The following is a 27,639-nucleotide window of genomic DNA, read 5'->3' as shown; positions in this document are numbered from 1 at the left end:
GAGAGAGAGCGAAAGGGAGGAGGAGAACAGGGTGAGCTAAGGGAGGGGGAAAACGGCGTATGCTTGTATACAACAACCCCTGATTTCCATTTTTTCCCCAACTCGTAATGTATTTAATTCAAGTGAAACGTAATCATGACGTGTCCTGTCATTAATCCGCCCGCCGCCTCTCCCGTAAGTACATAGAGTCTTACTTTCATCATAAATATCTAGTTAATTTACAATAAATACTATCCATACGTTTACATGTGCACTTTTATATAGGGTGGTATGGAACTGCGGTTGTGTAGCACTATAGTAAAACCTCTCCAAAATTGTTGTATTTGTCGCGTTTGTTGTTGTCTCCATGAACAACAAATATCTGACGACGACTTTTTCTTTTTGCAAATCCGTGTAATCACCCTATAGTTGCAGTGATTGAAGCGCATTGTAGCTCCATTTTATCTCGCTTTTTAAAAACATTTTTTTTTTTACACACATTACAGTTTTTATGTTTCAAGTTTTATTAGTCGGTATGTAGGCTACGGGATACACATGGTATACACCGTCCAACGAAATGTGTTTGTATTGTGAGTGGATTGTTGAGAGTGATTGGCGGGTTGCACTATAGTGTGTGGCGTGTGTGTGTGCTGCATGTATGTTCCCATGCACTCTTCGGCACTTTTCTGTGTGTCATGTATGAAGCCGGTGTTGTATGTGCGCGCGTGGCCGACCGTCTGCATGCGTTAGCCCTATACGGTGACATGACAAAAGTGAGAACGGATTCTATATCATGATGGATTATTTTCAGTTATAACTTGGGGCCTAAAATGTACTACTTGAATTGTCGGATAACGTATGCCTACTCCGTAAAAATGGTTTGTAAATTGTAAATTGAATTACGTTATGCTATTTGAAGTGCACTAAAAGTCAACTAAAGTGAACGCACAAGTAGGCTAACCTATAAACTAACACAAAGTTCTGTATTAAATGTATTGCTATAGCCTAAGGAATACAATCATTGGCTACTGCAGAAGATATGCCAATTGCATTCATCCATGCATAGGCCTCTACACATCGGGTTTAATTCACAACATGAAAACGTATATCGTAGCTTTTGACAAAAAATAAGTTGCAAATTTGATCAATCGCTATGTTCTTTGATTTCCGTTTTATTTTTGGGTTAACTACATGTTCGAGTGTGATTTACAAAGCTGCAACGTAGGAACGTTCTAGGTAGAGACGATAAACCAGGATAATTATTTTGTTGGAGACGCATTTACGTACGGCTCATTGTTTTTAAGATGACCAATTTAACCAGATGTAGCCTAAATAGGTAGCCTAATCTATTCGTCCATGCTACACCTATCCAGCTGTAGGCCTATCCAACGGTTTTTAAAACCATAGTCCTCCCACTATGCTACTACTATATTTACTACGACTATTACAAGGCTACTACTATTACAACCGGTAAACTTGTCCTAGCGTCACCTCTTACGAGTGCAAGCTTCACTGTAGCCATAGACTACCTCTCTCCTTTGGGCTACAGTGATTTCGCAAGAAAGTAGCAAGTGTGTTGCGTGCAACATCTCATTCTGAAAATACAAGTTGTTTCCCGGCGGTTGATATAAGTTATAGGGTTGTTTTCTGTAGCCTACGTGTGCTGGATAAAATGTGATCATGTTTGATTTAGTTTGAGGGGGATGGATGGGGAGGTTGGCAGCGAAATTCAAGATGAAATCCATGATGGCACTTTTCTCGTCCTCCGATTTCTCCCCGCAACACTCATGTCTTTTCCCCTCCCTTTCAGTCTTTTGTTATAGAAAATTTAGGAACAAAATGGATGGAGCATGGGGGAGCGATATACATGACACACAGAGAGTAGGCAACGACCGTGACTCGTCAACGGCTTTGAGATTAAACAATCGTGTTACTATGTCCACTTAGGGGATTTAATAATATTTTAACAGCTAAAGAGCAGCTGCGAAAATGACTAATCTAATCTCGTTTTTTGGACGTTATGTAGACTAGGCGTCCGCGCATTGTTTGTTGATAGTTATTTATTTCATTAATGTGGCTGTTTAATTGAGATGGCCGCGAGAGAGAAGGCAGGGGAAAGAGCGACTGAAAATGGTTGCACGTTATTGACGCACATCATAAGGGAGAGCAGGAAATTCCTCTCCAGATAACAGGCAGACGTGTCATCTGTGGTGACCGGAGAAGAGCGAGACTCCGGTCGCTGTGTTTCAAACCCCATAGCGACAGAACATGTTTTAGACATGTTTAAATGCCCAGTTTTCATAGGCCTACTACATACCATAGTTTGATTCAACACTTTAGATGTGTCCACAGGAAATCAATGTAATGTGATAAGTGTACAGCCTTCTTTTTCTTTTTTGACATTTTCAGCTTGCAGTCTAGTTTGGGATTTCCCACCTGAAGCAAACAGTCCAACTTTAACTAGATACACTCTAGCTCCCTAAAAGGTATCTTATTATTTAATATTTTAACACTTTTCAATAAGTGCCATCATTTGAGGGACAGAGTGTGTCATCTTTAGATGCTGTTAAAAATCAAGATAGAGCGTTGGGCTTGGATTCAGTGGGAAGAATTCATGATTTTTATGGTAATTTATGTTTCCTGTCTCTTACTGTCTTGTACCCTACCTCCTCAGAACAACACTTGAGGGATGCAACATCCAGGTGCTCTCTCCCTCTCTCTCTCTCTCTCTCTCTCTCTGTTTCACACATACTCAAGGAGCATTCCAATCAAGCCACTGATTGATTTAATTGGGTCATTAAGGCTCTGTGGGATAGATAGATAGATAGATAGATAGATAGATAGATAGATAGATAGATAGACAGACAGACAGACAGACAGACAGACAGACAGACAGACAGACAGACAGACACCTGCTCAGTGAGGGTGCATGGTGACATGTAAAGACTGCTTCTCTGCCTGAATTCGGTTCGAAAATGTTTCTGCAGCGTAGTATAAACCCATACTAGTAGACCTGTACAAGCAATCACTCCTAGCCCTTCAGCAAGTTTAGAGTAGCATATCCCATTCACATTTTCAGCTCTCAAAACATTCAATGCTGTTGTAGCATACAAAGAAACCTGACTAGGGCAAGTACTCCTCTTAGAGTTAGACCTTTAATGGTTGAATTAACATATTGCAGATAGTTGTATATAACAATGTGTACTTACATTGTCATTACACTGTAATTAAGGTAATCAGACCGGTAACCTCTGATCCAACAAGATTAGATAGGTGAAAGCAAAGGCTGTATCACATAACTTTAGAGTTAGTGTGATGAGGCCAATTATAAACTGGGTGGTTTGAGCCCTGAATGCTGATTGGCTGACAACCATGATATATCAGACCGTATACCACGGGTATGACAAACATTTGTTTTTACTGCTCTAATTACGTTAGTAACCAGTTTATAATAGCAATAAGGCACCTTGGGGGTTTGTGGTATATGGCCAATATACCACACCCTCTCGTGCCTTATTGCTTAAGTATACTATGGATGCATCCCAAATGGCACCCTTTCCCCTATATGGAGCACTACTTTAAGTAGTGCGTTAAATAGGGATTAAGGTACCATTTGGGACTCACACTATAAGTCAAATTACATTTCATTTGTCACATACGCCGAATACAGCAGGTGTAGCGTTTCACCTTACAGTGAAATGCTTACTTACAAGCCCTTAACCAACAATGCAGTTTTAAGAAAATAAGAAAAGTAAGAGATAAGAATAATAAATGATTAAAGAGCAGCAGTAAATAACAATAGCGGGGATATATACAAGGGGAACCGGCATAGAGTCAATGTGCGGGGGCCCCGGTGTCGAGGTAATTGAGGTAATATGTACATGTAGGTAGAGTTATTACAGTGACTACGCATAGATAATAACAGAGAGTTCCGGGGGGGGGGGGGGGGGGGGGGGGGTAGAAGTCTGGGTAGCCATTTGATTAGCTGTTCAGGAGTCTTATGGCTTGGGGGTAGAAGCTATTTTAGAGGCCTCTTAGACCTAGACTTGGCGCTCCAGTACAGTGTGGTAGCAGAGAGAACACTATGACTAGGGTGGTTGGAGTCTTTGACAATTTTTAGGACCTTCCTCTGACACCGCCTGGTATAGAGGTCTTGGATGGCAGGAAGCTTGGCCCCTGTGATGTACTGGGCCGTACGCACTACCCTCTGTAGTGCCTTGTGGACGGAGGCCATACCAGGTGGTGATGCAACCCATCAGGATGCTCTCAGTGGTGCTGCTATAAAACCTTTTGAGGATAGACCTTCTGAGGACCCATGTCAAATCTTTTCAGTCTCTTGGGGGGGAATAGGTTTTGTTGTGCCCTCTTAACGACTGTCTTGGTGTGCTTGGACCATGTTAGTTTGTTGGTGATGTGGACGTCAAGGAACTTGAAGCTCTCAACCTGCTCCACAACAGCCCCGTCGATGAGAATGGGTGCATGCTCAGTCCTCCTTTTCCTGTAGTCCACAATCATCCCCTTTGTCTTGATCACCTTGAGGAAGGTTGTTGTCCTTGCACCACACGGTCAGGTCTCTGACATCCTCCCATCATGTCAGTGATCAGGCCTACCACTGTTGTGTCATCAGCAAACTTAACAATGGTGTTGGAGTCGTGCCTGGCCATGCAGTCATGAGTGAACAGGGAGTACAGGTGGGGACTGAGCACGCACCCCTTGAGGTGCCCCCGTGTTGAGGATCAGTGGCGGATGTGTTGTTACCTACCCTTACTACCTGGGGGTGGCCCGTCAGGAAGTCCAGGATCCAATTGCAGAGGGAGGTGTTTAGTCCAGGTGTCCTTAGCTTAGTGATGAGCTTTGAGGGCACTATGGTGTTGAACGCTGAGCTGTAGTCAATGAATAGCGTTCTCACATACAGTAGGTGTTCCTTTTGTCCAGGTGTGAAAGGGCAGTGTGGAGTGCAATAGAGATTGCATCATCTGTGGATCTGTTGGAGATGTATGCAAATTGGAGTGGGTCTACTGTTTCTGGGATAATGGTGTTGGTGTGAGCCATGACCAGCCTTTCAAAGCATTTCATGGCTACAGACGTGAGTGCTACGGGTCGGTAGTCATTTAGGAAGGTTACCGTAGTGTTCTTGGGCACAGGGAATATAGTGGTCTGCTTGGAACATGTTAGTATTACAGACTCAGACAGGGAGAGGTTGAAAATGTCAGTGAAGGCACCTGCCAGCTGGTCAGCGCATGCTCGGAGTACACGTCCTGGTAATCCGTCTGGTCCTGTGGCCTTGTAAATGTTGACCTGTTTTAAGGTCTTACTCACATCGGCTGCAGAGAGTGTAATCACACAGTCGTCCGGAACAGCTGATGCTCTCATGCATGTTGCAGTGTTGCTTGCCTCAAAGCAAGCATAGAAGTTATTCAGAAAGTCTGGTATGCTTGTGTCACTGGGTAGCTCTCGGCTGTGCTTCCCTTTGTAGTCTGTAATAGTCTGCAGGCTCTGCCACATCCGAGACGCGTCGGAGCCGATATAGTACGAGTCGATCTTAGTCCTGTATTGACGCTTTACCTGTTTGATGGTTCGTCGGAGAGCATAGCAGGATTTCTAATACGCTTCCGGGTTAGAGTCCCGCAGAGAGCGGCAGCTCTACCCTTTAGCTCAGTGCAAATGTTGCCTGTAATCCATGGCTTCTGGTTGGGGTATGTACGTGCTGTCACTGTGGGGGACGACGTCCTCGATGCACTTATTTGATGAAGCCAGTCACTGATGTGGTGCACCCCTCAATGCCTTCAGAAGAATCCCGGAACATATTCCAGTCTGTGCTAGCGAAACAGTCCTGTTGTTTAGCATCTGCTTCATCTGACCACTTTTTTATAGACCGAGTCACTGGTGCTTCCTGCTCTAATTTTTGTTTGTGCGCAGGAATCAGGAAGATAGAATTATGGTCAGATTTGCCAAATGGAGGGTGAGGGAGAGCTTTGTACACGTCTCTGTGTGTGGAGTAAAGGTGGTCTACAATTTTTTTCTCCCTCTGGTTGCACATTTAAAATGCTGACAGAAATGAGGTAAAACTGAGTCAGTGTATGTTGACCGTTATAAGGATCATAACTTACTGTTAGCTAGGGAATGTAAGCTAGGGGTCAGCTTGCTGCTTGACCACTCAGTCTCCTAGCCAACATCAATATTCATGATGTTATGGAATCTGTCTGGTCCAGACCAGTAGGGCTCAAACTACCAGTTGATGTAGCTAAAAGTCACTCACACAAATGTTACAGAAGGTGTAACACTTGTTACACATAGAAGTCGTAATGAGGACACGTTGGAGCTTAGATTGGCCTAATTGCTCTAGTTTTATAAAGTGTTATGTCCTTATAGAGTTGGGATCTACATATTTGGAAGTTTGATTGAGGGACTCATCCATGGAATGCGTCTGCTAAGACGATCTGACCTCTTTAATGCACGGTCGCATAAAAATCGGGTTAATGCATTACACTTCCAGTTCACATTCATAGCCTACATATTAATTCTGCATAGTCTTATGCCCCTTCACATACTTCTCTTCATCTGGATGATAACTATAAAGAGGAGAGGAGGCAAGAACGGGGTCGTGTCCAGTAGACAGAAACGTTTTCTTCTATTGCATAAAGTTTAGCAACGGTGTGCCCAACCAAACATTGCCAGTTGAAGGAAAAACAGAGAGAGGAGGAAAGAAAGCGGTGAAGTGAGGCCAAAGGTCAAGAATCAGGACACAGCGAGTGAGAGAAGTCAGACAATCCACCCTCCATTCAGAGAAGCCAAAGAACAAAAAAAGAGCGGTAATGAAAAAGTGCAAGCCAGATAAAGTGAGGGGAGCGAGGGAGGGAAAGAAGAGAGAGGGGGTTCAGGGAAAGGTGAAAGCCCGGAAATGAATCCCGTCTGTGGGGAAGTTTTGCCGCGTGACCACGGTGATAAAAACTACAGCAGGCCCTGAGTTACTGTACCACACAGAGAGAAGAAAACACACACACACTTTCCCTCACACAGGCCCTCACTCACACATACACACACTTAAAAACACACGTAAGAAATCAGACACACAAACGCACTAACACCCACATAAACACACATAGGCTCGATCACACACACACACACATTTGAACACACTGGCCTTCATATGCATACAGTATTTGCAGCACACACACTAATAACAAGACACATAAACTGTAGACACGCACACACTGACAAGAACAGTTAAAAAACAGGTACACAAACTCACACACTTAAGGAAACACCCCCAAATCCTACATACAGTTGAAGTCGGAAGTCTACATACACCTTAGCCAGGTACATTTAAACTCAGTTTTACACAATTCCTGACATTGAATCCTAGTAAAAATGCCCTGTCTTAGGTCAGTTAGGATCACCACTTTATTTTAAGAATGTGAAATGTCAGAATAATAGTAGAGAGAATGATTTATTTCAACTTTTATTTCTTTCATCACATTCCCAGTGGATCAGAAGTTTACATACATTCAATTAGTATTTGGTAGCGTTGCCTTTAAATTGTTTAACTTGGGTCAAACGTTTCGGGTAGCCTTCCACAAGTTTCCCACAATAAGTTGGGTGAATTTTGGCCCATTCCTCCTGACAGAGCTGGTTGTAACTGAGTCAGGTTTGTAGGCCTCCTTGCTCACACACGCTTTTTCAGTTCTGCCCACAAATGTTCTATAGGATTGAGGTCAGGGCTTTGTGATGGCCACTCCAATACCTTGACTTTGTTGTCCTTAAGCCATTTTGCCACAACTTTGGAAGTATGCTTGGGGTCATTTTCCATTTGGAAGACCCATTTGCGACCAAGCTTTAACTTCTTGACTGATGTCTTGAGATGTTGCTTCAATATATCCACATAATTTTCGTTCCTCATGAAGCCATCTATTTTGTGAAGTGCACTAATCCCTCCTGCAGCAAAGCACCCCCACAACATGATTCTGCCATCCCCATGCTTCACGGTTGGGATAGTGTTCTTTGGCTTGCAAGCCTCCCCCGTTTTCCTCCAAACATAAGATGGTCATTATGGCCAAACAGTTCTATTTTTGTTTCATCAGACCAGAGGACATTTCTCCAAAAAGTACGATCTTTGTCCACATGTGCAGTTGCAAACCGTAGTCTGGCTTTTTTATGGGGGTTTTGGAGCAGTGGCTTTTTCCTTGCTGAGTGGCTTTCAGGTTATGTCGATATAGGCCTCGTTTTACTGTGGATATAGATACTTTTGTACCTGTTTCCTCCAGCATCTTCACAAGTGCCTTTGCTCTTGTTCTGGGATTGATTTGCACTTTTCGCACCAAAGTACTTTCACTTTAGGAGACAGAACACGTCTCCTTCCTGAGTCGTATGATGGCTGTGTCGTCCCATGGTGTTTATACTTGCATACTATTGTTTGTACAGATGAACGTGGTACCTTCAGGCGTTTGGAAATTGCTCCCAAGGATGAACCAGACTTGTGGAGGTCTACAATTTATTTTCTGAGGTCTTGGCTGATTTCTTTTGATTTTCCCATGATGTCAAGCAAAGAGGCACTGAGTTTGAAGGTAGGCCTTGAAATACATCGACAAGTACACCACCAATTGATTTAAATTATGTCAATTAACCTATCAGAAGCTTCTAAAGCAATGACATAATTTTCTGGAATTTTCTAAGCTGTTTAAAGGCACAGTCAACTTAGTGTATGTAAACTTGTGACCGACTGGAATTGTGATACAGTAAGTTATAAATGAAATAATCTGTCTGTAAACATTTTTTGGTAAATTGGCTTGTGTCATTCACAAAGTAGATGTCCTAACCGACTTGTAAAAACTATAGTTTGTTTACAAGAAATTTGTGGAGTGGTTGAAAAATGAGTTTTAATGACTCCAACCTAAGTGTATGTAAACTTCCGACTTCAACTGTATGTATGAACGGCAGTGTATGCAATTCAGCACACATTGTCGACTACTCTGCTGTAACGAGTACCTAAGGGCCATAACAAATTAGACGAAAGCGCTCCTATGACCCCCATCACACATCTGTCCATAGATATCCTGATTCTCAGCAGCTGCCTTCAGTTAACATTATGATGAGCCTTTAAACATTATCTTTGATACATTAGGATCCACACCCTAAGATCTTAATTTGATCACTCTTTTTGTTCCTAAGTGTTTTCCTGCACAGCATGAAATGCAAACTTGTCGTATAGTCAAGGTAAAAAAGTATTCTAAAGTTTGTTATCTCTACTATAAAATGTCAGACATGATTTGCCCTAACGAAAAATGTATAAACCCCTTCAAAAAATGTCCATTCATTATAATCCACATATTAATTCACATTATTTACTTGGTGTAGCAATTTGGCTCAAATTAAGATCCTCCATCTGTATGAAGAATCATAACCACCGTGTACTGACTTGCTTGAACTGTGTCCTGCTCAAAACCACAAATATAGTTACGTTGGTACATTCTTTGTACACTGAGATCTAAAGTCGTACAAATACACATACTCTGTACCGCACACACTGTACCTACACACGTTCGTAGTGATATGAGCACGTGACATGATCTATACAAACTTCCACATAGAGTATATGGCCCAAACACCTGTCAATATGTACAGCTAAAAGAATGTGCGTGTGTGCGAGCGTGTGTGCGATGGTAATGGAAAACATAAGAGTCATTTTAAGCGCTCAGAAGTCTTGGTTAAATCAGCCGTAGGCGTCAGTTAGTGCATGCTTTGTTACAGTTCCGTTGGGGGAATCTGATCAAGCACACGTTCGTCATCTGAATCAAATGAATTGTAGCTGTGTTGAAATCTACATGTACTACTTGTTTGTGTTGGTTGATCACACCATGTACCTCTCTCTCTCTCTCGCTCTCTCTCTCTCTCTCTCTCTCTCTCTCTCTCTCCCTTCCCCTTTGTCTAGCACCTTATCTCCTCTCTCCATCTATCCACATTTGGAGAAGCTTTATTGGTATGACAAGGCTGGTTGGGCACAGTGGCCGCTGTCACGGCAGAACAATGCAGTGGTGACGCTGATATTAATATGATAATGCCATCACATCAGACGATACTAACACACACACACACCGCACACACACACTGTCCACCGCCTCGCTACCACCATGAATACCTACCTACAACAAAACCCCAGTTCGCAATCAGCCTTTTTTTTTTTTTTCATATTTAGAAAATGCAAATCACATCACCATTGGATCTTTTCATTCGGTTATGTTTATTTCGCTGTCTCTCTCTTTCTCTTCTGCCTCCCCACCTCTCTCTCTTTCCCCCCATTTCTCTCTCTTTCACTGTCTGTCTCTTCTTTTTCTCCTTTCTCTCCTCGCCATGTTGGCAGGCCCCAATCTACCAGCTGATATCAGCATTCCCTGGCACTGTGCCAACTGGCTCCAACGCAGGAGAGAAAGAAAGAGGGAGCGAGAGAATGAAAGAAAATTAGTGAATAATTGAGGGAGGAGGGAGAGAGAGAGAGAAGGAGAGAGAAAGAGAGGGGGATGGGAGGAGTATGGAATCAGGGAGGGAGGGAGTGCGAGAAAGAAATAGAGACGGGGAAGAAGGAACAATAACGGTGGATTAAGAAGGAGAGAGGGAAGAGAGGGAGGAGAAGGAAGAGAGCGAGAGAGGGGATATATGATTGATATTGTGTGATATCCCTGCTAGTCATGGCGGAGCTAAAATGTCAACTGGATACATGAGAATGTCTTTGTGATTCTGGCGCGCTGACACACACAAATACGCACAGACATACTGTCTATATGAACACATAGATGTAGGGTACTAGTGTTTGGCCATAATGATGATGATCGTGTGTTTGTAATGTTTTTTCTCGGCTCTATCACTACAGTTGTGGGTAGAACACATGTCTGAAATATATTTAGTGTCTGTTCTTGTAGTACATGAATAAATTCAAATGCGGTAGGTGTGTTGTTATGTGTGGTTGTATGTGTTCTGTGTGTGTGTTTGGTTGGTTGTGTTTCTTTAGGCTCGGATGTGTGTGTGTGTGTATGTCCATTCCTGATGAAGCTGCTGCTGTATGTGTTCACAGGAAGGGTGTGTGGGGAAGTCAAAACATCTCGCGCCCATCCTGTTTGGGACAGTCCATGTCCTGTGGTGCCCTTAGCTCACACACACACATGTACGGACATGCACGTACCAACACACACACATGGACACACACACACACACACACACACACACACATATATCATATACAGACATCAAACATATGGTTAAGTACACAATGTATCTTGCAACATCAAACAGGTGACCGACCACCTGTTACACATTGAAGCACACACACCTGCAGGCAGGCAAGCGGACAGACAGACAGACAGGCAGGCAGGCAGACAGACAGACAGACAGACAGACAGACAGGCGCAGGCAGGCAGGCAGACAGACAGACAGACAGACAGACAGGCAGGCAGGCAGGCAGGCAGGCAGACAGACAGACAGACAGACAGACAGACAGACAGACAGACAGACAGACAGACAGACAGACAGACAGACAGAGACGCAGGCAGGCAGACAGACAGACGCAGGCAGGCAGGACATTATGTTATTTTTGGTGTAATGGGATATGCAGCAGGGTGAGTTGCAATATGTTTGGTTTAAAATCTTTTTTAAACATATGTTTGAACATATTGAATGTATGTGTTCCCCAGAGGACTAAAGGAGGTGGCCGTCAAAGCAGTGTGTCCCCCGTCTGCCAAGAAACTGAAACATGGAATAGCAGTAAACACACGACTGGTGAGTCCCCATACTAACTGTACACATAGTCAAGCATGGCATAGTCATACACACAGTACTGGTCAGTACTGCATCATCATACCTTTATCCTCAAATAGCCTACTGACCTGTTCTGACCTCAGTACACAGAACAGTGTTGAGTCCCCACACTACTCCTTCTTAGGACTACATTTCCATTGAAATACAGATATATTCCTACCATAAACGGGTTCATCTCAATTGTCCGAAGTGTCTTCCTCCTGTACTATATCCATTCCCTTATCTCTCGTTATCTCTCTCTCTTTATCTCTCTCATTTTATCTCTCTCTTTACCTCTCTCTCTCTCTTTATCTCTCTCTCTATTTTTCTCTCTCTCACACACAGAGAATGGATTCTCCTCCTGAATGTGTGTTGGCTCTTTCATGTGAGCTGCCCCAGTCACCCCCAACACTACCATCGCTGGACCACAGTCCCCAGGCCTCTCCTCACTCTACCTCCCACCTCTCCCCTTCACACAGCCCCCTGGACCTGCCCCTAGCCCATAGCCCCTCAGCCCTGTCCCACACACCAGAACCCCTGTCGAACACCCTAGACACCACCCCCTACTTCCCCTTCTCCTCCTTCCCCCTCAACCACCACAATGAGGAAGAGGAGGAGGATGAAGATGAGCTGTCAGCCCCTCCGTCCCCCACCCCGGCCGTGGCTCTCTTCCTGGGGGGTCTTCCGGAGGTGTGTAGCCCCTCTTCGGAGAGCTCTCCTCCGGTCACTCCGACATCATCGGCCCCTCTCCCCGGGTTCGGGGCCCTGGAGCTGGCCCTGTCCTCCGGGCAGCAGGGTGCCACCTGTAGTGATGAGCTAGACCTCCAGCTCTTCCATAAGGACGGGGGGAGTCTGTTAGGGTCTCTGCCCGGGAGGAAGGGTGTTTCTAGGGGAGCGGCCGGACTCAAGTTCCCCTGTCTGGTTTGTGGGAAGAGATTCCGCTTCCAGAGTATCTTGTCGCTCCACGCCCGCGCTCACAGTCTGGACCGGGACCGCCGCGCCTCAGCTCTGTACCGCAACACCGGCACCATGACCGGGAGCATCATTGGGACAGGGTCCACGGCGCATCTCAAAGCCCACCAGAACCACAACGACGTGGGACAGAACCACCACAGCCACCGCCAGAGTCCCCTGCTGTCTGTATCTCTAACCCAGGGACTGAGAGGGGAGGATGGGGATGCTCTAGAGGAGGCTCTGCAGGTGGATCACCAGACCCTCCAGCCGTTCCTAATGGATGACAGCACACCGCTGAGCCCTCCGCTGACCGAGGAGGTGCCCCTCTCCCTCACCTCCCCCTACTCCTCTTCCTGCGGCCTGGGTGGCACAGGTCCTGCCATCTTAGAAGAAGCCGCCCTGGCCACAGTGGCAGCGCCCGCATTCCGCTGCCACGCCTGCAAGGGTAAATTCCGCACGGCCTCTGAGCTGTCTCGTCACGTCCGCATCCTCCACAACCCGTACAAGTGCACCCTGTGCTCCTTCTCTGCCAGCCAGGAAGAACGCCTGGCCGCACACCTCCACGACAGCCACCCCTCCCTGTCCCTCTCTCCCCCGGTGGAACTCCCCGCCCTGCCCCCCTACACCCCCAGACACCCCCACCCCATCATAACCACCACCACTGCCATCATCCCCACACCCATCCCAGACACTCTCGTTCCCACCCCCAACCCGACCCCCACCCTGGCCCCAGGGGCTCCGCCTCTGCCGGCCTTCCGCTGTGAGACGTGCGGCCAGCGCTTCACCCAGTCCTGGTTCCTGAAGGGCCACATGAGGAAGCACAAGGATTCTCTGGACCACAAATGTCAGGTGTGCGGCCGTGGCTTCAAGGAGCCTTGGTTCCTCAAGAACCACATGAAGGTAGGTAACCTAGTGTGTGTCACAGGAGATTGGTTGCACCTTCATTGGGGAGAACGGGCTCAGGGTAATGACTTGAGGGGAATCAGTGGAATGGTATCAAATACATCAAACACATGGTTTCCAGGTGCTTGATGCCATTCCATTTTCTCCGTTCCGGACATCATTATGAGCCGTCCTCCCCTCAGCAGCCTCCACTGGTATGTGTGTGTGTCTATGCTAGGGTCTATGTTAGGGTTGCTCATTTTGGGGAATATACAGAGGTGGAAACTTTCCGTGGGAATTAACGTGAATATATGGGAATTAATAGGAATATATGCAAATTAATATTTAAATGTAGATGTTTTTTTGCATTGGATATATATACCATATCATATGGAGACAGAAACATAAACCTTTTACCTTATTATAAGTAAACATAATTGCAAATGATTGAATCCTTCCAATATATTTTTCTTTTACAAATGTAGTTATGAATTGAACTTTAATTACATGAGTTGACTCTTCACGTGGGATGATTTCACTGAACAACAAAAGAAAGGGAATATTGAATGACCCCCAATGACCCATCGCATCTCCCAAAAACGTTTTCGACATACATCTATAAAATGATAGTCTAGAAACTAAAGCTTTGGTTGTCTTCATCTCAGGCTTCCATGTCTTCTCCCTGGACCTCCTCAATGTCCACCTCTTGAACACAAGACTCTGAGGCCTCATCTTCACTGTAACTTTCCAACCTTGTTGAGGATGGCTCATTGTCAGGCTCAAAAAGCCTCAAATTTGCCCGGATGGCCACCAATTTTTCAACCCTTGTATTGGTCAGCCTGTTGCATGCTTTGGTGTGTGTGTTCTCAAACAAGGACCAGTTGCGCTCTGAGGCGGCTGATGTTGGTGGGATTTGGAGGATGATGGAGGCAACAGGGGAAAGAGTCTCAGATCCACAAAGTCCCTTCCACCTGGTGGCTGATGAGATACAGTGCCTTGCGAAAGTATTTGGCCCCCTTGAACTTTGCGACCTTTTGCCAAATTTCAGGCTTCAAACATAAAGATATAAAACTGTATTTTTTTGTGAAGAATCAACAACAAGTGGGACACAATCATGAAGTGGAACGACATTTATTGGATATTTCAAACTTTTTTAACAAATCAAAAACTGAAAAATTGGGCGTGCAAAATTATTCAGCCCCCTTAAGTTAATACTTTGTAGCGCCACCTTTTGCTGCGATTACAGCTGTAAGTCGCTTGGGGTATGTCTCTATCAGTTTTGCACATCGAGAGACTGACATTTTTTCCCATTCCTCCTTGCAAAACAGCTCGAGCTCAGTGAGGTTGGATGGAGAGTATTTGTGAACAGCAGTTATCGTTTCTTTCCACAGATTCTCGATTGGATTCAGGTCTGGACTTTGACTTGGCCATTCTAACACCTGGATATGTTTATTTTTTAACCATTCCATTGTAGATTTTGCTTTATGTTTTGGATCATTGTCTTGTTGGAAGACAAATCTCCGTCCCAGTCTCAGGTCTTTTGCAGACTCCATCAGGTTTTCTTCCAGAATGGTCCTGTATTTGGCTCCATCCATCTTCCCATCAATTTTAACCATCTTCCCTGTCCCTGCTGAAGAAAAGCAGGCCCAAACCATGATGCTGCCACCACCATGTTTGACAGTGGGGATGGTGTGTTCAGCTGTGTTGCTTTTACGCCAAACATAACGTTTTGCATTGTTGCCAAAAAGTTCAATTTTGGTTTCATCTGACCAGAGCACCTTCTTCCACATGTTTGGTGTGTCTCCCAGGTGGCTTGTGGCAAACTTTAAACAACACTTTTTATGGATATCTTTAAGAAATGGCTTTCTTCTTGCCACTCTTCCATAAAGGCCAGATTTGTGCAATATACGACTGATTGTTGTCCTATGGACAGAGTCTCCCACCTCAGCTGTAGATCTCTGCAGTTCATCCAGAGTGATCATGGGCCTCTTGGCTGCGTCTCTGATCAGTCTTCTCCTTGTATGAGCTGAAAGTTTAGAGGGACGGCCAGGTCTTGGTAGATTTGCAGTGGTCTGATACTCCTTCCGTTTCAATATTATCACTTGCACAGTGCTCATTGGGATGTTTAAAGCTTGGGAAATCTTTTTGTATCCAAATCCGGCTTTAAACTTCTTCACAACAGTATCTCGGACCTGCCTGGTGTGTTCCTTGTTCTTCATGATGCTCTCTGCGCTTTTAACGGACCTCTGAGACTATCACAGTGCAGGTGCATTTATACGGAGACTTGATTACACACAGGTGGATTGTATTTATCATCATTAGTCATTTAGGTCAACATTGGATCATTCAGAGATCCTCACTGAACCTTTGGAGAGAGTTTGCTGCACTGAAAGTAAAGGGGCTGAATAATTTTGCACGCCCAATTTTTCAGTTTTTGATTTGTTAAAAAAGTTTGAAATATCCAATAAATGTCGTTCCACTTCATGATTGTGTCCCACTTGTTGTTGATTCTTCACCAAAAAATACAGTTTTATATCTTTATGTTTGAAGCCTGAAATGTGGCAAAAGGTCGCAAAGTTCAAGGGGGCCGAATACTTTCGCAAGGCACTGTATGTTGGCACGACTGCCATATTGCATCTCCATCCCAAAGCCCTTGCTTGGAAGTGTACTTCGCCAGACTGCCAAGAACCTTGCCCTCATTCAGGCCAAGGTGGCGAGACACGGTAGTGATGACACCATAGGCCTTGTTGATCTCTGCACCAGACAGGATGCTCTTGCCAGCATACTTGGGGTCCAACATGTACGTTGCCGCATGTGTGGGCTTCAGGCAGAGGTCTTCACGCTTTTTTATGCATTTCAGAACTGCAGTTTCCTCTGCATGGAGCGACAGTGAAGTGGGCAGGGCAGTACGGATTTCTTCTCTTACATCTGCAAGCAGAGTCTAAATATCAGACAGGATGGCATTGTCTCCCTCAATCCGTGCAATGGCTACTGCTATAGGTTTCAGGAGTTTCAGGCTGCTTACCACTCTCCCAAAATCATCCAGGAGGATCCTCTTGATGGGGCTATCCATATCGGCAGACTGTGATATGGCCATTTGTTGGAGAGACTCCTTCCCCTCCAGGAGACTGTCAATGATGACAACACCAACCCAACGGGTGTTGCTGGGCAGCTTCAATGTGGTGCTCTTATTCTTCTCACTTTGCTTGGTGAGGTAGATTTCTACTATAACTTGATGACCCTTCACATACCTAACCATTTCATTGGCTCTCTTGTAGAGTGTATCCATTGTTTTCAGTGCCATGATGTCCTTGAGGAGCAGATTCAATGTATGAGCAGCACAGCCAATGGGTGTGATGTGAGGGTAGGACTCCTCCACTTTAGAACAAGCAGCCTTCAAGTTCACAGCATTGTCACTAGTGCACATACCTTCTGTGGTCCAAGGTCATTGATGACTGCCTTCAGCTCATCTGCAATGTAGAGACCAGTGTGTCTGTTGTCCCTTGTGTCTGTGCTCTTGTAGAATACTGGTTGAGGGGTTGAGATTATGTAGTTCATTATTCCTTTCCCCACAAACATTCAACCACCCATCAGAGATGATTGCAATTTTTTCTGCTTTCTCTATGATTTGCTTGACCTTCACTTGAACGCTGTTGAACTCAGCATCCAGCAAATGAGTATGTGAAGCATGTCTGGTTGGAGGGGTGTATGCTGGGCAAAGAGCATTCAGAAATCTCTTCCAATACACATTGCCTGTGAGCAACAGAGGTGAACCAGTTGCATACACAGTTTGAGCAAGACATTCATCAGCATTTATCTGACTACGTTCCTCGATTGAGTCATAATTTCAGGAGGACCATGAGCTATTGCTATCGATAAGGTGTCTGATTCATCATTTTCACCTCGAATAGAAGTAGAGGGACTTTTGTCAGGGGTTGCTTGTTATGAGCGCTGAGGGAACTTTATGCACTTGGCCAGATGATTCTGCATCTTTGTTGCATTCTTCACAATATGATTTGGCACAGTATTTGCAAATGTACACAGCTTTTCCTTCTACATATGCTGCAGTGAAATGTCTCCACACATCAGATAGTGCCCGTGGCATTTTCCTGTAAATATTAGAAAAAAATGAGTTAAAAAAACAAACAAATACAATTCCATGTACAGATAAATAGTTAAGCAGTTAGATTAAACAACTCCTTTGTAAGATAAACATGTATGCAAACAGGTGAATTAACACTAGTAGGCTCAAGCAAGCAAAAACCCACATGGTAGCAAAAACGAACTAGCAGAAATTGTTAACAAGTTAGAAATGATTTAAACATTACTTTGCTGTAGGCTACTATTTACTAGTTAACCAAAAAGTATGTATGTCATATAAAATATATTCACCACACCCAGTATTGTAATCAAAACTTACTAGAAAGCATGTAGTTCTTGTCTCAGACAGTGTAGTAGCGTGGGAGCAATAGCGTCTCATCAGTGTGCAAGATCTTGAGAATCAGCTGTACATGTGATGGAAGAATGCACTGTGCATGCAGAGGGTTGCGATTCCATTGAATTGGGGATAGTTTAACCAAAATATGCCACAAGACCTAGAATTACCTTGTCTGTATCCCACAAAAAAAAGGTTCACTGTTATAAGCTAACTGTTCTGATGAATTTAAACAAAATCCCCCAAATTCCCGGGCTTAACTTCCCATGGAAAATGTCTGGGAAAATTCTGGAAATTTACCGGAAAGTTTCCAACCCTTTGCAACCCTAGTCTATGCTATAATTGCATGTGTCAAACGATTGAAGACATTGGGCATTTATTATACAAGTGACTTTATGACCTCTATTACAGGTGCACCTCAACAAGCTGGGCCTGAAGGCAGGTCTGGGGGGTCTGGGGGGGCTGGTGGCTCCTGTGGCCGGGGCTGAACATAGAGGCCCCAAAGGCTCGGTCACCAGCCAGGGCCTCAACGCTCTCTACTCCAGTCTCTTGCTGGCTCGTGGTGGAGGGGGGAGAGGGGGACGATCAAGGGCTGAGCGGGACGGCGCCGGAGTCTCTAGTAAATCGGCCATCTTGGGCTACCTGGGGTTGCCCAGCGATGGCGGTGGCGGCGCCAGCTGCATGGAACGGCTGCAGGCCGTGGCTCAGGTGGCGGAGATGGGGAATGGGAGTGGAGGAGGAGGGGGAGGAGGAGGAGAGGCAGCGGCAGATGGAGGGGACCAGATCGCCATGTGGCAGCTGGTAGCCCGTAGCCTAGTAGCAGCTCAACAGGCCCAGCAAGCCCAGCAGGCTCAGAGGCAGAACCAGAGGACCCAGCACCTGCACCGAGCCCCATCCAGGAGCTCCGTGGTGGGGGAGGCTGAGCAGGTCAGGGCCTACCTAGGAGGTCTGGATCCCCGAGAGGAGCCTCCGTCCTCCGGAGCCCCATGGGAGTGCCCCGACTGTGGGAAGCTGTTCCGGAGCCTGCAGCAGGTGGTGGCGCACGCCCGCGTCCACGTCCAGCGGCCCCATAAGAACCACGGTCACCCCCCGCGCTACGCCGGAGGAGGAGAGGAGGATGGAGGAGCGAGCCGGAGTGGGGGAGGACGAGGAGGAGGAGGAGGTGGGAGAGAAGGTAGTAGCGAGGGAAGACAGGAGTCCAAACTTCAAAGTGGACCTCAACATCAGTCAGCAGCCGGAGGAGGGTTCCACTCAGTGATGTCACAGTTCCAAGGTACAGTGACATGGCTTCACCTCTCCAAAACGTCCGCAACATGTCTCCCGTTTATTTGACATTTTCATTAGAGAGAATAAGGACACAAATAAAAAGCTTGTAGCAGAGTGGGAGAGTAGCAGAGTGTGAGAGTAGCGTCTAGCAATGCAATTAACTATCAATACCACTTTCTTATTCTCTCCCTTCCATCTTCCCCTTCTTGCTCTCCCCCCTCTTTCTCTTTCCCCCTCTCTCTCCCTCCCCCCTCTGTCTCTACTCCATCACCCTTTCTCTCACCCTCCCTCCCTTGTTCCCTCTCTTCCGGCTCTCCCTCCCTCTCTCTCTCCCTCTCTCCCTCGCACCCACCCTCTCTCTCCCTCTCCCTCTCCCTCTCTCTCTCTCTCTCTCTCTCTTTCTCTCTCTCTCTCTCTCTCTCTCTCTCTCTCTCTCTCTCTCTCTCTCAACCCTTCCTCTCTCTCCAGGAGAGAACGGTCTATCTGGGTCATCTTCAGGTTCGTCTGTGACTTCTAGGGAGCGTGTGCGAGGCACAGGGGTGAAAGACTGCCCCTATTGCGGTAAAGCTTTCCGCTCGTCCCATCACCTTAAAGTGCATCTGAGAGTTCACACAGGTGAGCCTGCCACTAGCCCCCAACCCCCAACACACCTAACAATGGCTGGATCCCAAATCGACCCCTAGCCCCTAAATCCTACACCCTAGGGCTTATGACACTTATTCTGTGTCTATACAACCTAGGGCCAATGCACTCCTGTAGATCTGAGATGATTGATAAAATCAAGCTCACAGCCATGCAATCTCCATAGACAAACATTGGGCAGTAGAAGGGTCTTCCTGAAGAGCTCAGTGACTTTCAACGTGGCGCCGTTATAGGATGCCACTTTCTAACAAGTCAGTTCGTCAAATTTCTGCCCTGCTAGAGCTGCCCCGGTCAACTGTAGTGCTGTTATTGTGAAGTGGAAACATCTGGGAGCAATAACGGCTCAGCCACGTGGTAGGCAAGATCACAGAACAGACCACATAAAAATCGTCTGTCCTCGGTTGCAACACTCACTACCGTGTTCCAAACTGCCACTGGAAGCAACGCCAGCACAAGAACTGTTCGTTGTTGTGTTTTTGCCACAGTTTGGGAAGGCCCTTTCCTTTTTTAGCATGACAATGCCCCCGTGCACAAAGCAAGGTCCATACAGAAATGTTTTGTCGAGATTGGTGTGGAAGACCTTGACTGGCCTGCACAGAGCCCTGACCTCAACCTCATCAAACACCTTTGGGATGAATTGGAATACCGACTTCGAGCCAGCACTAATCTCCCAACGTCAGTGCCCAACCTCACTTATGCCCTTGAGGCTGAATGGATGCAAGTCCCCGCAGCAATATTCCAACATCTAGTGGAAAGCCTTCCCAGAATAGGGGAAGCTTTTATAGCAGCAAAGGGTGGACAAACTCCATATTAATGCCCATGATTTTGGAATGAGATGTTTGACGAGCAGGTGTCCACATACTTTTGGTCATGTAGTGTGGCTTCATCTCACCTTCTGATCGGCTGTATGGAAATGTCGCCATATTGCTTCTACCTGTCCAATGAGATCTCAGAGTGGCTAGGAAGTAGGGGCTAGAGGTCCATTTGGAATTCAGCAAATAATCACTAACAATACAATCTACTCTAGAACACTAAACCTTAACTACATGCACACTGACCACATTTACATGTGCCATTAAATTCATGTGTTCTCAAGTGTTTCTGAGTCCTAAATGTGACCATCTCCTCTGTCTGTTGTAATTAATTAGGTGAATCATTATACTTAAGTAAATTGCTACTAGCAATAATCACTTTCAACACCTCCGAGGCTGATGGGGTTTTTAATCTAATGTCCTCCTTATCAAAGCCAATCAGGGTTTTAGATTGTGATGGGATACTGCCATCTGTGGTTTGTAATATGGTACTACAAGCTCATATAATACTTGAACCCTATAGTTTCCCCTCTTTTATTCCATAGCAGAAATCCAGGAATCAAGGTCCATATAATTGTTGTTGTTTTTTTTCTCTGTGGTCAGAAACAGACTAGGCGTAGGGCAGTTCAGGCAAATACCAGATGGGCTGGTCCATATTTTGTCTAGGGGTCCTGTATAAATTGTTTGTTTTTTGTGCAGAATTAGAACAATACAAATGTTTCTCTCCATGTATAGTATAGCATAGCATAGTATAGTATAGTATAGTGTAACATCTACTGACATTCCTCCATTACTATATGCCCTTGATAACCACAACTAGTTTATGTACCTCTTTCAGGGGAGAGACCGTATAAATGTCCCCACTGTGACTACGCGGGAACCCAATCAGGCTCTCTAAAGTACCATCTCCAGAGGCACCACAGAGAACAGAGGAACGCCATGGGGGCCTCTTCATCCACCGCCTCCTCCCCCGGCCTCACTTCTGCCTCTCTGGGAGGTGGTGGAGGAGCTCCACGGGGGGAGGGAAGGGATGGGATGGCCAAACAGCGCCGGCCCCAGAGCTTCACCCATGGCTCAGCCGCCAGAATCCCGGCAGAGACCGCATCCTCCAGGCACAACCAGCACCAGCCCTGGATCCTGGGCCTTCCCGAGCAGAGAGACAGGGACCATGGGAAGGCCATGGGAGGACTGAGGGAGGCAGATCTGGAGAGCCAGTACCGGTACCTATCCGGGGTGATGGGGGCGCTGTACCAGGGGGGGATGGAGGGAGGGTGGACGGGGGAGTCCCCTACCTCCACCCCCACCCCGCCCCCGCCAAAGGCGCCCAAAGTGTCTCGTCGCAAACCACTCACCACCAGCCGCATGGTGCCAGCTAACGGGAGGGAGCGGATGGGAGGGGGATCAGCTCGGGGCACCCAGGAGGGAGGCTTGTTGTCCCAGCCCCTGGATCTCTCCCGCCGCCCCTCCCCTGGGCTCGGAGGTCTGGAGGAGGATGGAGTACCGGGAGGGGGTGGTGGAGGAGGAGGAGGAACAGGGGTCACCCTTAACCAGTGCCTGTTCTGTCCCTTCCGTACCTGCTCAGCCGAGCTGATGGCCATGCACCTCCAGGTCAACCACACCAGCAAGTCCAGGCGTAAGAGGGGGGCCCACAACCCCAGCTCCCTGGGAGAACACGGGCCCCAGAGGCCACCCCAACCCCGGGCTGACCCAGACCCCCTAGCCCTGTGGAGGTAAGAGATGCGTGTTTACATTTTATATTTGCATATTCATAATTTAGCAGAGGTTCTTTCCCAGAGCTACTTATAGTTAGTGCATTCAACTAAGTTTAGTAGGGGGAAAAAAACATATTACAGTCATTGCAAGTAGACTGATGTCCCTATCCTATCCTAGGTACCTGAGCGAGAGTGAAGATAGGGCCCCCCTCGATGAATGGGCCTCATCCAGGGTGGAGAGGGAGAGAGGGATGGAGAATGGCCTCACCCCAGAGGAAGTGGACCTAGAGGGCAGCTACAATCTCCACCACCCCCTGCAGGCTTCTAACCAGGCCTCCACCACACCCAGGAACACAAGGAGTGGCCTCGCTGGCCTGGGGCAGGAAGGCAAGCTGGAGGAGGATGGGGAAGAGGAGGAAGAAGAGGAGGAAGGAGAAGAGGAGGATTTGGAAAGGGAGAGCAGTAGTCCAGGGGATTCCCCTACAGAGCATGGGATGAGGATGTCTCTATCCATGTCAACTGCCCTCGGCTCTGACCGTCTTACACGAGAGGAGGAAGCAGTGATGGGAGACTAAACGGCAACAGCATCATCCTGCAGAGAGATGGGAAGAGGGAGTTCAACTAGACAGTGCAGAAGTGTAGGAGTCAAATGTTAGGGGTCATTATATCACTTCCTTGTTCTCTTACATACAGCAGTTCAGGGTCATTGACATGGTAAGTCCGCTGACAAGTATAACTAAGGACCACGGACTGAGATGCACCTCCATTGAGAGGGTTGTGTAAACATCATCTCTCCTAAGGAAAAAAATCATACATTTTTCTCTCGCCTTTTAATATTTACATCCCGGGAGTTCAGTGCAGTCCTCTTGATTTTCTCAACCAACCACAACCCCCCTTGTACATACAGACAGTGCAGTGTGAATCCTTTCTCTTCAGGACTTTTGAGGCCTTGAGTTCTATATTCCAGAGTTTCCTGTTTTCCATTCCATCCCCTATCAAGAGGGCTAATTGTGATGATTTGCTCGAGATCGTCCTCTGGCTGCTGTTAAGTCTTAATATTACTATGTGAGAACAAATAAACTGTAACATTCTACCATTCCGGAGAACACAAAAATGATTTTATCAGACCTTATACTTCATGTTTTGAGAATAATACTACTTCTATGAGTAACGTTGTTGATTAGTTATACTTTAGCAGAACAAGTGTCAAAAGAAGCCAAACTTCATCCCAACTGCCGTTTAGATAAGATACCACTCCTTGTCACTTTGACATTTCAAGTTCATATGACGGTCTGTTCAAGAGCACTGATTCGATAACCGTGGTTCAACCACAACCATTCAAGCCGTCAACTCAAACTAAGCTATCCAGCTGTCTACAACAAATAACACCACAGGAGCAACTTTTTACCAGATGAAGATGGCAATGATTAGGGATAAGGTAACCCCTGACCCTGATATCACTGCCTCTCATTGGTCAGATTGCTGTTCCGAGGTCACCATGGGAACAGTTTGTCATTTCCTGTTTTCCCCTCAGTTTAGTGCCTGTCTATGTTTGGAATGTCGTCAAGGGAGTTCTACAGTATAGCCCTCTGTTTCTGGGCTCTTATAGAACAATGATATCTGAGAATACAGTATAAAGCTAAAGTATATATGTAAAAAATTGGTTCTAGGCTATTGTGAATAGAAATCTGTAGTGTTAAACAAAGAGCTGGTGTGGATCTTTCTCTTTTCACAAGAGACCGGTAGCATCTCTATGTGGATTCTGTGGAAAAAAATTATAAAGCACTTAGTCGATGAAGATGAAACATCAAGAAATATTCATATGAATGAAAAGAGGTCAAGGTGAAAGGTCAATAAGTGAAAAGGGAGGTTAAAGGTCAGAGGTCAGCATTTACAGCAGAAATACCAGCGTGTTCAGAGTCAGACGTGGTCTAACGGTTATTTCTACATTGTCGTGGTGGCCAATGGACCATTAAACAATCAGAAACAAAGCAAAAGTCTGTTTTGGGGGACACAGGACAGACAGACAGACGGACAGTGCATCCTGAACACAATCAGCTGGCACGTCTGGTCAGGTGACCAAGACTCCACGACCGTGTCACACTCTTTCCTTCCATTCCTTTTATGATGAAAATAACAGAAAAAACAAGGGGAAGGAAAAATGGATGAGAGAAAAGGGTGAGTTCCCTCACAGAGCGGAGGACTCAAGAAAGCAAACTGTTGTAGTCTTGGGGTATGCCGTCTTTTAGATGACTAGATTTCTGTCTTTCTTTCTTTTAAGTGAAGAAGAACGGGAAAGAAGAGTAAGCATTAAAAACATTAACAAATCCTTAGATACATCCCAGTAGAATATGTGTAGCTTTTGTAAAGACAAGAAGAAAATAAAAAATAACTTTCTATGTTTATTTTCATTTCAAGAAGAGAAGCTTACAGAGAAGGTTATGAATATACAGTAGGTAATGATAAAAAACTATAAGGCTTGTTGTTGTGAGGAAAAGACTAGTCGGAATGTCATGTCTATAAAGAGCACTGTGCAAGGTTTATAATTTCCCAAAGTAGTTGTTTTTATTTTGACTATCGATAGACCAAACTTTTTTTTTTAAAGAAAATGTAAGGTGTCACTTTCTGTTGGAGTGTAAAAGCTGCAGTTTCAATCCACTCGCCCAATCAATCAATCAAGCATTCAATCAATCTATAATCCAATCAAAACATTATCATTGTATTATTAAGTGCTTTGGATGAGACTCAAGTTTACATCACAATATATAAAAATATTCATCTCTGCCAAATTTTGATTGATCAATTTGTACTATAGCCACGGTATTGGTTTAGCGCATCGTACTACACACAGCATGTTCTGCACACAGTGAACAAGCAAACATTTCATCATAAAAACAATTAAATAAACTACTTACGATTGTAAACGTCACAAAATTATTTGATTGGATAAGTCTTTCCTTCTCGCCCTCCTAACCCCATTGGTTGACAGCGAGAGCTTGGGATTGGAACCTAACCCCATTGGTTGTAGGCGAGAGCTTGGGATTGGAACCTAACCCCATTGGTTGTAGGCGAGAGCTTGGGATTGGAACCTAACCCCATTGGTTGTAGGCGAGAGCTTGGGATTGGAACCTAACCCCATTGGTTGTAGGCGAGAGCTTGGGATTGGAACCTAACCCCATTGGTTGTAGGCGAGAGTTTGGGATTGGAACCTAACCCCATTGGTTGTAGGCGAGAGTTTGGGATTGGAACCACAGTCTTACTTTTGGTTTATGTGCATTATGTGTTTTACTTCTATCCTTATTAGAGCACCTTATATGAGTTTAGCAGTTCCCTAAGTGGTGTTTTCTTAAAGACTTAGGTTGCACCCGTAATGACACCCTATTCCCTATATGGTTCACTACTTTTGACCAGGACCATTCCCATATAGGCCCTGGTCAAAGTAGTGCACTATTTAGGGAATAGGGTGTCCTTTGGGACAATAACCTGTAGTGTCAATGCCACCGTGCCTTCTGTGTCAAGCACTTCCTGGAGTTGGTATTTTGTAAGCTCACCAAAAGCACTTAGCCCACATCTCTCTTTCCCCTAGTATATCACCTATTTATTCACCTCATTCTTCTTGACTTATTTTATCCTCTCCTTGTCTGTCACTCCAACTTCGACAGGGGCCAAGTGGGTTGTTGCCTTATTTGAACAATTTCTTACCATCAGACATAATATCACTTGGAGGTCATAATGCTAGCATCGCTAGTAGCCCCCAGTGTAGGAAACAAGGTTGATTTCAGCTAACCCGTGGCAAACCAAAGCCAAAGTTTAATGGATAAATCTTAGAATTAGGTGCCAAAACCTGTCCATGGGGACACTAAACACGTTAAATTAAGATAATATAATTCAATGGTATTATCAAGATATTATATTGTCATTCTCTCTATCCTTTTAATGTATGTGTACATCTCTCTTTTCTTTTTTCTCAACTTCCCTAACCTCTCTCTTCTTCCTTTCTTCCATAACCTCTCTCTCTCTCTCTTCCGTAACCTGTCTCTCTCTCTCTCTCTCTCTCTCTCTGGCACCATTAGAAGGTGATGATGTGTACTATCTGGTATTGAGGCCTTTTATTCTTAGATTTGTATTTTCAATTTGTGTGATGTTCGTACGTTCGTTCATTCGATGCCCGATGAGATGGAGTAACGCTATTCTTCTTCTTTTTAAAATTATTATTATTGTTTTGGCATTATTAAGGAGAAGAAGAGGAAAAAAAATAATAAGAAAAAAAAATGTCTTGTTGAATGTTGTACAGATAGCACTAGAGATGTGTTTTTAATAAGAGAGCGCAAACCCAAGCTCTGGTCCCGCCCACTCCTCCCTCCCATTGGCAGATAGGACAAGTGGCTTGCCAAGGATAGTACAAGTGACCCGCCAATCATTTAAATGAACTGCCCTCCAACTGACAAACATGTTCGATCCAGTGAATGTAAACTACATCATGATCTTAAATTACCCACAGAATATGTCATAATGTGAAAATGTGAATGTCCCAGACAGTCAATGGTTCATCTGAAATATTTCCTAAATTGCTTCTTGCAAGGAATCTCTCTGAAATATGCTATAAATCTTTTAACCGGTGCCTAACTATATTGTTGACCCATAATTTCCTAGTTTCACATGCATTTTGAAGTGCAGATGTTAGAGTACTGTTGCAGTGTGTGTGACTGACATAGGTCATAGGGCCCTCGAAAGTAGGGCACTATATAGGGAATCGGGTGCCATTTGGAACAAAGCCACTGTCTGTTGGAGAGGTGGAAGGGAGTGCTGGGTTTGGGCTCTCGTGTAGATGACTGCCATTGCAGTGAGGGAAAAACTGACCTAACCTAACATAGTAGTGACTAATATGAGTTTGTGGACAGATTTTAAAAAAACACACACATTAGAGATACATTAATAAATGCAAACAAAGGAAAAAAAGGGTTGACAGTTTATTTTTGTGAGTCATGTCATTTCTCTTATGCTATTTATACTGTTATTTCAATGTCTGTGTGTGTGTGCGTGTGCGTGTGTGCGTGACAAACGTAAAGAAACGTACAGAACACTCCATAGGGAAACCTTGAGAGGAACCAGGGGCCGGATTCACAATTGTTTCCGAGTAGGAGTGCTGATATAGGATCAGGTACCCACTGTC

General features: G+C 45.3%; 1 protein-coding gene and 1 long non-coding RNA gene across 4 annotated transcripts; one reads left to right on the top strand and one right to left on the bottom strand.

The window, feature by feature from the left end:
* On the top strand, positions 1-27,425 carry LOC110500833 (zinc finger protein 219). 3 transcript variants are annotated; one of them, XM_036957821.2, is made up of 7 exons: positions 1-174; positions 11,661-11,745; positions 12,109-13,617; positions 18,446-19,307; positions 19,769-19,861; positions 21,593-22,484; positions 22,645-27,425. In XM_036957821.2, the coding sequence occupies exons 3-7, from the start codon at positions 12,112-12,114 to the stop codon at positions 23,039-23,041; spliced, it is 3,750 nt and encodes a 1,249-aa protein (XP_036813716.2). In that variant the 5' UTR covers positions 1-174; positions 11,661-11,745; positions 12,109-12,111; the 3' UTR covers positions 23,042-27,425. The 3 variants fall into 3 exon arrangements, with proteins under 3 accessions (XP_036813716.2, XP_036813717.2, XP_036813715.2); XM_036957820.2 differs by having other exon boundaries at positions 2-174; positions 19,769-19,915; XM_036957822.2 differs by lacking the exon at positions 19,769-19,861.
* LOC149973071 (uncharacterized) lies at positions 16,168-22,786 on the bottom strand. The gene is made up of 3 exons (XR_016490288.1): positions 22,649-22,786; positions 22,329-22,476; positions 16,168-17,708 (listed from the first exon to the last, which is right to left on the bottom strand). It is a non-coding gene; the product is annotated as an uncharacterized LOC149973071 (long non-coding RNA).
* Positions 27,426-27,639: the final 214 nt, after the last annotated feature.

The sequence above is a fragment of the Oncorhynchus mykiss genome, chromosome 21 (assembly GCF_057628025.1).
Source record: "Oncorhynchus mykiss isolate SJ-2025 chromosome 21, ASM5762802v1, whole genome shotgun sequence".
Classification (NCBI taxonomy): Eukaryota; Metazoa; Chordata; class Actinopteri; order Salmoniformes; family Salmonidae; genus Oncorhynchus; species Oncorhynchus mykiss.
The sequence above is the reverse complement of the archived record's forward strand: the minus strand, read 5'-3'. Positions and strand labels throughout refer to the sequence as shown.

Excerpts from the sequence above, each read along its gene's own strand:
- LOC110500833 (XM_036957820.2), top strand. The coding sequence starts at position 12,112 with ATGGATTCTCCTCCTGAATGTGTGTTGGCTCTTTCATGTGAGCTGCCC. Across the intron at positions 13,618-18,445 it reads TCCTCAAGAACCACATGAAG|GTGCACCTCAACAAGCTGGG; the intron begins GTAGGTAACCTA and ends CCTCTATTACAG. Across the intron at positions 19,308-19,768 it reads AGTGATGTCACAGTTCCAAG|GAGAGAACGGTCTATCTGGG; the intron begins GTACAGTGACAT and ends CTCTCTCTCCAG.